The sequence below is a fragment of the Propithecus coquereli genome, unplaced genomic scaffold, assembly GCF_000956105.1.
Source record: "Propithecus coquereli isolate 6110/MARCELLA unplaced genomic scaffold, Pcoq_1.0 Scaffold57, whole genome shotgun sequence".
In the NCBI taxonomy this organism is placed as follows: Eukaryota; Metazoa; Chordata; class Mammalia; order Primates; family Indriidae; genus Propithecus; species Propithecus coquereli.
The window spans coordinates 1393506-1407936 of NW_012151618.1; the positions used below are offsets into that span (position 1 = coordinate 1393506).

The 14431-nt window shown below is 35.6% G+C and overlaps 1 protein-coding gene across 1 annotated transcript in view; it reads right to left on the reverse strand.

Moving 5' to 3' along the window:
- Positions 1-2949: 2949 nt before the first annotated feature.
- Positions 2950-14431, reverse strand: part of ARPP19 (cAMP-regulated phosphoprotein, 19kDa) — a 20295-nt gene continuing 8813 nt past the window's right edge. Inside the window, exons 2-3 of the mRNA XM_012658054.1 lie at positions 8253-8375; positions 2950-3876 (exon numbers count right to left, since the gene is read on the reverse strand). Coding sequence (XP_012513508.1) covers positions 3706-3876; positions 8253-8375 — 294 coding nt within the window. The 3' untranslated portion in view covers positions 2950-3705. The remainder of the gene's footprint in view (positions 3877-8252; positions 8376-14431) is intronic.

Here is a 14431-nt window from a genome sequence, read left to right on the forward strand (position 1 = left end):
AGTGGAATATGTTTGTTGGGGAATGCGAAAAGGCCACTGGAGAAACTGCTTTGGTTACCACTCAGACGTGCTCTTCCCATAGGTTATCTGCTCATGATCACCAAATACCAATTTTAGAGCACAATTTGAGTAGATATAATAGTCTTCCCTTATGAGTGGTTTCACTTCCCATGGTTTGTTATGTATAGCAACCTCGGTCTGAAAATATTCAATAGAAAATTCTGGAAATAATTCGTAAGTTTTAAATTGCATCCTGTTCTGAGTTGCATGATGAAATCTTGTGCCCTCCTGCTCTGTGCCATCCGAGACATGAATCATCACTTCAGTGTATCCAGGCTATGGTACCTGCCCATTAGTAACTTAGTAGCCATCTTGGCTGTCAGATAGAAAAAACATACTATATAAAGGGTCCAGTACTATCCAAGGTTTTAGGCATCAGAGGTCTTGTAATGTATCTTCCTCAGATAAAGGGGGACTACAGTATTACATTTAAGTTTTGATAAAACTTCACTAATTTGGACTGAGAAAGAATACAAGTCTGATTTAGTAAAAAACATCCATAAATATTCAGAGGTATAGTTTTGTTTCATCAAGTAAAAAGAGCAACTAATTCCAACTGTTGAAGTAGTAACAAGTAAAGCCTTTACCAGGTTTGCCTTGATGAACAGTTAACACATATTTTTGGGTCAACAGCACAAGATTATTGAACTTGTAGACTATAAACATGTTCCTTCCAATTTATCAAAACGATCCAACAATCTTTACTATTTCCAACTTGCCAACAACTATAATTGTTTTAGTGAGATGCTGCCTTCAAGAATGAAATATTTCTCAAAACTATACTATGAAAAGTAGGAGCTACTGGACATGAAACAGGTAATTTATTTCAGACTTTAGCCAGTTTTCATGAAGTATTTATCTCCAACTTAAGTTTACTCCAACATTAATTTGTGATGAACAGGACAATGATTAAAATTAGCTATTTCTCAAACCACAACTTTGAAATCATAGAAATGGACAATTAAACTCAGCTAGTCAAAATCTCCATTCAAGTGAGGATCAAACAGCCTTCAAAAATGTCTTCAAATAAACTGAGCTTTGAGGCAGAACAAAAAAAATAGAAAAATCTAAAACCTCTCTATCTCAAGCACCAATAATGGAGGCCAAGCAATTAAACCTACAAATCCTTAATGACAGGTCTTTCCTAATGAAAAATCCTGAGACTTAAGCACTGTGACTTTACAGAAGGCAGGTTGGTTTAATGAGGAGATTTACTTTTAATAAAAAGACAATCAATAATATTTTATTTTGGGCACTTACTCAACATTTCACAGATCCTCAATAAGTTTTGAGGTAGGTCAAATATTAGCAGTGTATTTTACAAACTAAAATCAAGCAGACGTTATGTCACTTGTCCCAAACCACAGGAGTCATCCTATCATGGTCAGGAATAACATGGTCTCTCTGATCTTTCAGATTAATTTTCTTTGATGTATGAATTTAATGGTGATAGCTTGCAAATATTCATGAAGAAACAAAAGATGAGATCTAATAGAAATTCTACTTTGGGACATTTTAAAATTCTTAAATTGATCCTATAATGAGTATACATATTATGGAAAAACCTACTTGCTCTCATTACAAATACATTTATATATAACTGATCCTTAAAATTACGTATGAACACAGTACTGATTTTGCTGCTTTTCTGCCTTTTGGGGTGGGTAGAGTAAGAAAATAATTAGCAAGCTTTCCTCAGAGCACTAGGCAGCCTTTAAGTGCAGATGCTATATTCAAGGCACCATCTACTATGATTTGGGATCATAGGAAAGCAAGTATACAAATGGAACCAAGATCCAGAAAAGATGCCTGGACCCAAAAGAGGGGAGGCTCTGTGCAAGTCAGAGATGAAGAGAAAAATAGTATCAGCTCAAGCTATTGATCCTGATTATCACGCTACAACATTACAACAACTTACAGGAAGAGGTCCCAAAAGAGCAGTAAGCTTGTCCCAATAAAATCTACTAAAGTTCTTACTAACTAGATAAACTACAAGTAAAATTAAATTGGTATTTTATTAAAGTAACACCTACAGAAGCAAATATCTAAATATTTTAAATATGAGTTTGACCTGTCATGTAAATTACTCTAATTGTCACAAAATTAATTCACTTAGCTCATCATAATTACTTAAAATTATTTACCAAAATTCAGCTCATCTTGACATAGGTTCCTGGGCCAGTCTTCTCAACTATTTGTTTCCTTATAAAATTTCTTTTATTTAATTGTCAAATATTAGTAATACTAAAGGATTAAGAGTGGTTAATTAACAACTGAGAAATTAGAAGGAAAACATCATTATATGTGTTATAAAATACAGCATTCAGCAGAGCAAATTTCAAGAGTAAGGACATAGACACCTATCCTATGCTTCCATATAACCAAACAGCCCAATACCATTTGAATCAAAAAAGCACCACAAAAAAAGAAAAAAAAAGTGGGGGTGGGGGATGGGTGTCGGTGCACAGAAGGCAGACTATTGAAGCCTTTTACTCTAGTGTCTCCAAAATTGAGTGTGGAAGTAAAAAGTTTCTACATTAAAAAGGTTTATATAAATTATATGAATTGCTTTCATAAAAGTCCAAATGAAAGTTCTGCATAGGACAAAAGATATGCCTAAGCAACATATCATATTTGCACAAGGCCACTGAATGTCATGGATACTAGTAACAAATGAAAAGTTTACGTTTATGGCAGACAAAACAAAGATTTCAGTTTGGTATTCTATAAGCCTGAAATTGTAAACTACTCTTACTATACAAAAGCTGTAATGACATACAGAGTTTTGTGTAGAAACTCTTGTGCTTCTGGTTGGCACATTTACTTTTTTTTTAATGGCCCATGTGATAGTATACATTTACTTGTTAATATGTGAAATTAATACAGACATTTGTGAGAGGTTGTGCAAAACTATTGTATTTACAAAAATGGCACAAAAGTGAATTCAACAGTCGATGCACATGCACACTTCATTCACATCTTCAACAACAAAAGGTATTCTAGAACTACAGAACTGAGTAAGAATACTAGCTTCACCAGGAGCTGTTAAGCACTAGAGTCACATAAGTTACACCAAGAAGGCAAATATTGCCCAAGTAAAATTCTACTGTTAAAGCTGAAACAGATTTAAGGCCATTCAAGTTCAAGCACAGAGATACAAATCTTTCAGAGCCCCATCTATTTGTGTTTGAAATACGTGACCTTCTTCCAACTTGTGGTCTTAAACATCTGTTTTACAAAATCCAAAAGGAAAATACAGAAGAAATCCATACAATGTAAGTTATATTAAATAAGAGTAACATACAAAGCTATAATTAAGATGAAGTAATGAAAGCCAAACATTAAAACTTTAAAACTTGCTTGTTACTTGTTGGAACCAGCCCTATACTAGGAGTTAGGTAATATATACAATTATTTTCAAGTAGATTACTTACGTAGCTCTAACATGTCCTTTTCATCAGTGCACTGTCAAACTAATCAAAAACCCTACACATGTATATTCCCTTACAATAGCAGCACGCACTACTGCTACCTGCAAAGCTGTCAGTCTCAAATGACTTAGTGAAAGTAAATAAAAAGAGGGTAAGTAACATATTAAGGAGAAATAATGGGAATTCGAAGATTCATGCAGTTCAGCTCTTTTAATCAGCCAGCCAGCTTGCTAGTAACAAGGGATGGTTTCCGTTGAGGGAGGTCCTGTGGAGTGGGAATGTGGTCACCAGTGACCTCCGTCTTATCCGGGGCTGCAGCAGGAAGTTGCTTGTTCTTCATTTTTGCTTTAGCCATGTTGTAATCCCCAGAATCAAAATATTTTTGCTACAAGAAAAAAAAAAAAGAATCCAGATTAGAGTTTAAAAGCTTTCATATGTAACTACACTGATTTAACATGTAGATGTGACTCTATACTGTCAGCATAAAATAGGCTGACCTAAAAAATTTAAACAGGAATATTAATTAGAAATAGCTATAGCTATTAAAAATGAAATAGCTATATCTCTGTATAGAGTTCCTGCATAAGTCAACAATTGAGAAGTCAGGCAAAAACTTCCTCTTCAGGCCTTCTTGGAATCAAAAGTCCTGGACTCAAAGTAAAATAGATTTACCTTTGATTTACTAACAGAACCACCAGGGTCAAACTGCTTAAATAAATTTGTAAATAAAACACATAATTCATTGACTTACCTATAGGATGTGCCACCCAAATCCAATCAAACTTAGTTATTGAAACTATTATTTATAGTTGCTAGTACTGTCTTGTCTAAGATGAGCTTTTTTGCAAGAATTTAAATCATATTTATTTGAACTACCTAATTCACTAAAATCAAAATTAAGGTAAAAATATAAATGTTAGAGTAATGGAAGAAAACTCAGTATAAATTAGTTATCACTTAAGACACTGAATAAGTACAATTATTGCTCTTTTTAGTTGGCCTTTATCACTAAAATATAAATTGTGATGAGAGCTGAAGATCAACATTAATATAACTAATCTACTTGAGTTCTACAGTTGAAAACAGATGAATATGCCTAGGTTCTCACTTACACCTATCGTGCTGAGCCCACCTTTACTGAATGCCTGCTATGCATGAGTCACCGTGTGAGAGCTGGACACAGACATAAAGACGGACAATAGTCAAGTAAAGCCACTATTATAATACTATGTTAAGTAGACAAGGTGCTATAAAGCAGGGGAAATTAGCTTCAGTCTGGGGTTGGCAAAAGGAAATAAACCAGGTATGAAATGTGGGCCCAGACAAAGGGAAAAAATATATATATAAATATTCTCTTAGAGACTTCAGGGATACCTCCTGTGATAAAATGAAATAGCTGGGAACTTAGTACAAACAACACTGTTGAGTGGACTCGGAAAAGGTCTCATCAGCTGCCTCCCTCTAGGGACTATTCTTTGATAAGCCAGATCTGACCTATGGCCAAAGGATCTAAAGTTAGAAACTGTTTTTCATGTGTCACTACACAAGTACCATACAGATTAGGAACAAGGAAACTTGGACTAGGCCCTTCTCAGGCTTGCTGCAACTGCACTTCTGCATGTTTTAAAATGAGTGGAGAGAAAGAAATTCAGAATTTTTGATGTACTATATTGAAGAACTTCTGGCCAGGTGTGGTAGCTCATGCCTATAATCACAGCACTTTGGGAGGCCAAGGTGGGATGACTGCTTGAGGCCAGGAGTTCAAGACCAACCTGGACCACACAGCAAGACCCCATGTCTACAGAAAATAAAAAATTAGCCAGGCATGGTGGCTCGAACCTGTAGTCCTGGTTACTCAGGAGGCTCAGAAGGGAGATCGCCTGAGGCTCGCAGCATTTAAAGGCTATGGTGAGCTACGATGGCACCACTGCACTCCAGTCTGCGTAGCAGTAAGACCGTCTCAAAAACAAAAGCAAAAACAAAAACCAAAACCTGCTCTGCTTCTGAGTTCAGTAGCCACTGGAGGAGAACAGAGTAGCCTATTAAATTTCTTATTTTGTCAGAATCTTATTTTGTCTAAATTTTGCAAGTTTTAAATGAAAATATTTAAAAATTAACAAAACAAATTCTGGATGTTTCTGGATGAAAATCTTATAAAAGCGTCCTCCCACCCAAATTTATAGGCCATATTTATATTGTTACTGCACTGACCCTAAGCCATCACCTAAAATGACAATGTTTAACTTTAAAGCCATGTTTCTTAAAACTGGACCCTCCGTTTTCTTTGGACTTCACAAACTCCACAAATATGAAAAAAACACGGGCTAGGTTGCTTCTTGATATCCCTCCCAGCTCTGACAGTCTACGTAGTCACTGTTAAAAGCTAATAATAACAATATATAATATTAACCTCACAATAACATTAATGAGTACAACACAAAAAGGGACCCAATATAATAATGTCAAATCCAACCATCTCAAATGAAGAATATACTGTTTAAAGATGCCAAGGTAACTTGCCAAGCTTACTAACTAATGACACAGAAAAACTAAAACCCAGAAGCCCATTATCCAGACTTTTTTTTTAAAAAGATCAAACTTCATTTTCCTAATACTAAAGAACTTATTCATTGACATTCTGGTACTATACATAATCATTCAAGAGTTCACTTCTCAAATTCTATATAAATATTGTTTCAACTGGTATGTTTTTCATTCTCAATTATTTACAACTGTAACACCAACTTCAAAATACAACGTGTATAAATTCTGACTTGAAGACACGTAAAGTCACAAATAGTTGAAAGCTAAAGGAAAATTACAACAGCCCCAATATTGAAAGAAAGCCCATTAGCCTAAATTATGCTAGAGATTAGCAAGGAAACATTTCCTAAACATATAATCAATCAAATCCCAAACCCAATTGAATAGTCACAAGATTATATAATAGTCAAGATTATATAATTTATTTCATAACTAAAGACGCCTGATGGGATTGTTTTATAATTAGACTTGGTATATGTACATTCCACACAGCTAGATGCATAATGAACATAGTTCTCATCCTGCTTTTCTATTTATCCCCTATATTATGATCTTTATAATTATGTTTTAATACTCTATTTTGCTGATTTACTCCAATTTATTTCACCATTTTCCTGCTGTTGGATAGTGGTGATGCTTCCATTTATAGTTAAAGCAACAAGGAATATCTTCAAACTTGAATATTTTTTCCTTATATTGTAGTATACCTTTAGATTAATTCCTAAGAGATTATTCATTCAAAGATCAGGAACACTTTTATAAATCTTGATCCATACCTCTTTCCAAAATGACAATATTAATTTTAAGGTTTTAAACATAATAAAGAGCATATTAGTTTCACTGAACTTCAACCTTACTAATAGGTATTATTTTAAATATTTTTCTAATTTAGTCATATGTACACTATGATATAATTTACATTTCATTGATTTCTATCATCTTTCTGTGTTTATTAATTATATTTCTTTTATTTTATCCAGGGACATTTTAATGTTTTTCTTTTATATTTTAAAGTTCTCTTTTATGTATTATAGATATTAACTACCATTTTTGTAATAATTTCCCAACTTGATCATGTTTCATAATACAGGGTTTTACATTTTTATACATTTGGTATAATTTTCCCTCATCATCCTATTATTTAAAAGCTGTGAATGTTATTCTTTCATGTAAGATTAAAAATACATTCTATTTTTGCCACTTTAAAATGTTAAAATATTTGTTAAAATTATTCTTTTGGAATTTGGTTTATTTGGGAAAACAATCCATATATAACTATAGCTAAAATATACACACAGAGACACATTTTTGTAAGCAAGTAGCAGGTACCAGCATATTTAAGTATTTAAGGAAAAACATGATTTGGCATCTTAGTCAATAAACAATTCTCTTCCATAAATAATATTTCATCCTTCCCCGTATGGTAAATTTAAATATGCTTAAGCGAAAGCTTAATCTAATTTTTTACAGAAAAAAATTATTCTAGAAGGGGTTAGAAGGGAAAACTTAAGGAACAAACAGTAGGCATTATTTCAATTCAGATCTCATTATTGAGAAATAATGGTATCTACCTCATAAAGCACAGCAAGATTCTGAAAAAAATGTTTTCAGTAATTTGCACTACTAAAACTACAACATATAAATTATATCAGAGTATCCGACTGTGAAACATATTACATAAAGGGGATTGTAAGCCGTGCTTTTATAAGTGATTACTTCATCCAAATAAAATGCATTTTAAGTCTTTAAATGTTGTGTGGGAATAACCTTCAATATAGGTAAAAATTTAACAAGAGCAGAAGGATAAATACCAGCTTCTGAATAGTGGTTGCTTTTGGAGAGATGGAGGGAAGGGGTTATATATACACATAGGATAGGTAAGTTTGAACTGTATCTACAACATTTTCTTTCTTACAAAGATAAAACTGAAGTAAACATGGCAAAACATTAACATTAAATCTGGGTGGTGTATACATGGGTTTTGTTATACCTTTATTTGCATTGTTCTACATGCTTGACATAGTTTATAATTAAAAATGTTAAAGAGCTACAGATTCTTACCATGCATATTTATAGAATAAACTGTAAAATACTGGGAAAAATCATACACACACACCTGATAAGGCATAGAACTACATATGCACTCATTTCACAATCTCTGTTAGCACACTGAGTTCACAGGTATTAAGTATTTCAAGATTATACATGAGATCTTACCCCTTTCTGCAATCGTTTCCTTAAGAAATCTGAACCTCCAGGCTTTTGTCCCAGATGAGGATATCTTGCTTTTAATTTTGCTTCTTCAGCTTTCTCTGGACTGGTCACTTTATCTTCCATTTCCTGAAATAATTTCAAATAAATTACTTCTCTGTTATATCTCAGCTATTTCAAATAATTCACCTTTTAATATCTGGATTCTGATGATAGTCGTTGAATGGAAAGTAATACAGCGTCTGACTAAGAAATCAAGCACAGAAGCCTTTAAAACATCTCTATCTTGTTTTTCAGATGATCCATGTGATAGCTCTATTATAGCTGTGATGCATGTGTAACACCCCACACACTGGATAAAAATATCAAGATAGCTCAGCTCTGAAGTCTTGCTTGCCATTTCTTTCCAGTCATGTATAATACATTTATAGTTAGTCACCTTCTATGGAACTCTTCAGTGCTTTGCCTATATTTAGAGAACTATCCTAATACTGTTAAAAGACAAAAGATCTTTTTAATCTATTTATTCCAAAATTATATGATTTGAAGCTCCTTAGACTCCTTACTAGAAATTAACAGCTCATCTTCTCAAGTCTCAATAAAAAAAAAGAGAAAAAAATAGAAATTAACAGCAGCCTACTTATCAGCACATTTTCCTTGAATCAATTAATACAAATGACTCTGATATTTGTAAAGAAGAGGAACATCTTTATCAATCTTTACATTTGTGTATATCATTGCCTAATTTCCCCCATGTTTAAAATGATAAACTCTGTTCGTGTCAAAGATCTCATTCTTTTTATTTATTTATATATAGAGTTGTTTTTTTTTTTTTTTTAAGAGACTGGGTCTTGCTCTGATTGTCCAATGGTGCAACCTAGCTCACTGCAGCCGTGAACTCCTGGGCTCAAGGGAAGATCGCATTTTTTTAATGTATCAAAAACCCTGCTTTGTGACAAGATGGCCAATTTCTTCAGCCTATTCATTTTTAACACGAGTCTTGATTTAGTTTACCTTTTTTCAAACTGTCACATTTCAGAAAGAAGTAGTGTTTATCACTTCATGGCAAAAAGGAGAAAAATGAACGAATCAAGAAAAACAAAGCTATCCTGAGATGGGTAGCCTGGAAAGCTGACAAGGCACACTTCCTAGCTAACATATTCATTTCTGCACACCAGATCGCCAAATTGGGTCGTTAAATATGAAATGTCCAATTTCAAATCAAAAGTGTAGCTTGTTATATCTCAAACAAGAAGCAGTACAATTAATCAAAGATAAAGATTGCGCCTAACTATAGACAGTTTTGCCATCTTAACGGTAGCTTGTTTATGCCAGCAGCAAAGCAGCCTGGAGAATGAGTGGCAATGAAATCGCGAAAGGCATTTTCCACAGCTTGTTGAGAATTGAATATTTTTCCTTGCAAGAAGTGGTCCAAAGCCTGGAAGAAGTAGTAGTCAGTTGGTGCAAGGTCCGGTGAATACGGTGTATGACAGAGAGTTTCTAAGCCAGTCTCTATAGTTTGAGCAGTGTTGTTTGTGAGACATGGTGGAGCATTGTCTGGCAAGAGGATTGGCCTGTCTCTATTGACCAATCTTGGCTGTTTAATCACAAGCATCCTCATCGTTTCATCCAATTGGTTGCAGTAGACGTCCACTATAATTGATTGAACAGGTTTCATGAAGCTGTAGTAGCACTGAACCACCATACAAACACCATTACCTTTTTTTGATGAATATTCGGTTTTAGACTGTGTTTGGGCACTTCATCTTTATCCAACCATTGTGCCAAATGCTTGCGATTATCAAAAAGAATCCATTCTAATCATATGTAACAATACAGTACAGAAATGGTTTGCCTTTATGTCATGACAGCAGAGAAAGGCAAATTTTGGGATGATTTCTCTTCTGACGCTTGTTAAATTCATGAGGTACCCATCTATCCAGCTTCTTTACCTTGCCCATTTGTTTCAAATGGTCCAATACTTGCCGCTAATTCACACGTAGGCTGAGATGGATTAGCTTCCGCTACAACTTTCAGCTCATCATTATCCACCTTGGTCTCAGGTTGCCCATGTGGCTCCTTTTCAAGATTAAAATCACCAGAATGGAACTTCTCAAACCATTGACATACTGTGTGTTCATCAGCCACATCCTTTCCAAACACTTGGTTGATGTTTAGAGCTGTCTGTGCAGTGCTGGTTCCACGATGGAAGTCATATTTGAAAATAACACAAATTTTTGACTTATCCATCGTTTCACAAAAATTGCTCTAAAAAAAACCTTTGAGAGATAATCACAAGCCAAACGTGCATTTGAAACACTGAGGACGTAACTTCATAATAAACATAAAACAAGAAGTGTTAAAGTGAAATGTCAGAGATATCAACCATCAAATTCAGTACTTAAGGGAATCAGACATTTCATACTTAAAACCCTAATACCAAGTACGTTGATTCTTCCAGGTTATTTATGAATAGTCAAAAAGCAGGAATGTGAAATCCATAAATGTTAAACTTACTGTTTCTTGTGTATCAAATCATTTATCTTTCTAGGAATTGGAAAAAGTTTCATAAAAGTTTTGCATATATTTTACTCAAAATTATAATTATATGTTTTACAGTTAGCTTTATTTACTTTATATATTGCTGATACTTCATCTTGAACAGCTTCTTCACGTGTTGTTACACTTTCTCATTTTCAGTCTTGGAGGACTTTGGAAAAAAAGCTGCTGCTGTCAAATATACTTTATTTTCTGAGGCCTCTATATGTATGCTCCTTTTCTGCTCACATGTTCTACTTTCCTCTTTTACACTGAAGTTTTGTTAGGTAGATAGTGAGAGATTCCAGGTCTCCTGGGGACAGAAGTGGGCGCTGTTGCTTTGGTGCAACTGTCCCAACTGGGAAGAAGGCCCCCATCTTGGTCCTGCCCCACCTTAATCTCCTGAGCAACTGCCATACCTGGGGAGGAGGGACTACTCTACCAATCTGCCAATCAACTTAGTGTGCCAGCTGGAAAAGAACGCAGAGGACTCTCTAGCCCACAGGCCAAGCAGCATAGGTACCAGAAAGTCCAAAAATTGACCTAGAACAACCCACATGCGTAGTAATGCAACTCTCAACTGTCCAAAGTGGTTCCATGGTGACGTCTGAACCACTAGGGAGTCCCCACCGAGGCGCTATAAACCAAGATGCAGAATCATAACCAAGTCCCTTTTTGCGCCCTTCCTTTTGGTCTCCCTTTGCTGAGACAATGGGTTGATCGTTGTCTGTGGTGTGTGTATGACACTCTGTAAACCTGTATCTTGCTCTTGCTCTATAATCCTATCTTTCTCTCTTTAATAAACCTCATTTTCGTGCTTGCCTTACTATGGTGTGTCTTGTCATTCTTTGGCCATGAGTGCACTAATAACTGACACTTCAGACTAAAACCTGACAATCTCAAAACACCTAAGTTGACTTTCAGTCTCTTTACAGTGGTCATATCATTCACTCACTTGACATACACAAAATTCAACTATGTGCGCTTAGCCAGAAAAAGAATTTAAATAGTAGTGGTGACTCTGCCAGTCATTCCATTTAAGAAGGGTATGCCTGAGAGAGAGGTCAAGTGTGAGGTATATGTGCAATTCTACCATTCCCACACTAGTCTCTATCCTTGGGTATCTTTCAGACTGTAAACTTATCAACATGCTGTTTATCACTATAGTGTTTAAAAACTCAGCCCCTACAACACAAGCTTATTACCTCAGCTGGCACTAAACTTAAGAATCACCCTGTCCAGTTCAAACACTGGACAAAAAAGTGACTTAACTGCCCTACTGAGAATTGATGGGGCAGTCTCCAGTATGATTATGTCTTCCCTAGGATATTCTCAAGAGTGATTTTAGTTATATGTGATTTTTTTTTGTCATATTAACTTTAGAACCTAACCCCATGTAAGATATGACTACACTGTACTCAACACAAAAGCCTGAAAAATAACATAAATTCAAGGGTCCAGTTTACTGTAGCAAGGCGGGCTGGGTCACTGCGCAGCTTTTCCATGGTTCACCCTTCACTGTAGACATCTACTGTAGCTCAAAGGTGTTCCCAGTGCTTGCTGCAACTTGGAAGTGGAATTGGAAGAAAGGATTCGCTCTTGGGTTTCCCTATAAGGGTGGTTTTAAATGACACTGGCTGAAAAGAACCCCAAGCTGATTGCTGTTCTTCAGTCCCAACACCTTCAACAGGGTGTTTAATGGAGTCCTGTATTCCCATTAAAACCATCCAGCTCTCCTCAGTCTTGGAAATGAGAGCTCTCTACTTCCTTTGTTTGATCTGAAATAGTTCTTAGGAGAGATTCCTTAAAATTTTAGGTATATAGAAACTTTCCCCTAGTTTTCAGTGTTTCCACAGGTTTCCTTTATTTGATATATAAGGAGGAAAAAATTGTACACAATTCTGGCATCCCCTTATTTTCTTAATAAGGAATACATTTATAGGTACATTTATATATAACATTAAACACGCTCAATTAAACTAATAGTTTACTATTTAAATGTTTTGGACAAAAACCACCTACAGCTGAAAATGTCATTCAGATTTAGAATGGATTTACAACATGTACTACAGAAACAAACCAATTCTTCAGCTTTCTTGCCAAATATATAGCACAATGTCAAGTCCCTGCTAGTTGCAACTTCCTAGCTGGATTCAGAATTTCAGTTGCATTTAACACCAAGATAATATGACCTAAGCTACATTTTTAAATGTGGTAAAGATCATTAAAATTTCCACAATACTTTGCATGAAACCTAGAGAAACATTTTTACCTTCTGCAGACATAGGCAGTTCTAGGACCTTACATTAACAAGTTCAAATGCTTGGACACTCACTAACAATATGACACAGTGAGTTCCTATTAGATTCTGTCAATGACATCCCCACCAGATTAAAAGGCAAAGAAAAATAATCCATTCTGCTCCTGGTGATGCTGCCAATAATCATACACAGCAGTAGTCCCTGTGAGCTCCTACAGGGGGACATCTAACAGATAATCAGGGACTCTAGTAGCAGCTACGTATCAATGGGTATAGAAGATGGTAGACTCAGAACAGTACTCACTTCTGCACAGTCAAAAGCAATCATTCACCTCTGGAAACATCACCGTACCCCTTTTGTTCCTCTATCGCTTCTAATAATTTGCAACCTAATTTCCTAAATCATATTGCTTTCTATTTATTATTATTTTTTAAAAAAATTTTGCCCAAAGAGCTAGAGGCCAAAGGTGTACATTATGAGAGCTTTCTCTGCCTGCTCACTCAAATCTCAGCTCATAAAGGAGATTGGTTCTCGTTAATAGCTTCATGTACTTCCTTCCCCGGTGCCTTGTCAAATAATAGCACAGGCAGAGAAATAACAGAGGAGTCCGACACTCACACATCTCCGGACTCCACCAGGAGGAGGGGGCTTGTTTATTGCACCGTCTGGAGTAGAATCAAATTATTTATGGACCATTTAGATGCAAATGTATCATTCATTTAGCAAACGCGCTGCATATGCAGACAATTTAGCCAAACAATGGATCTATAAGGACATCTCCACTAATCTCTGAGTATCAACTGTGCCTCTTCAAAGGGGATTTGGATTTTCTCTGAATTGATCAAACTTGACAAGTAATTTCTACCTAATGTTTAGGCTAGCCTCTTCTCTTTTCTCCATCTGTAGGTGAGAAATCCTATTTTCTGCTAGTGACAAGGTAATGTGAAAGGCTACGGACGCCAGTGAAGGAAGAGAAGGAGATTTTGTGCCCATAACTATGTCGCCACGGAAAATAAGACCATTCTGAAGGATCTGTTTTGTTTGGTTGCTTTGAAATTACAAAACATTTTCATTCAACACACACCCCATCCCCTAACCCATTTATGCTTCCTGAGCTGTTGCAGGAGGGAAAGCTGTGGAGAGAGCTAAGCTGCCTTTGTACAAAGAGAGGGAGTGTTTTCACACACCAGCACAGAAGAATGTCAGAATCCCTGCTCAGGAATTGCAGAAAAGCCTCAGCGGTTTCAGCAACTCTCAGAATCAATGAAAACCATATTAGGGAAAGACACACCAAATTTGAAAACTCGGCTCGTCCAGGAGTTTATTATCAAAATGCCAGCCTGACTCAGTTGTACTAAACAATTGGGCAAACGGGAGGAAGATAAC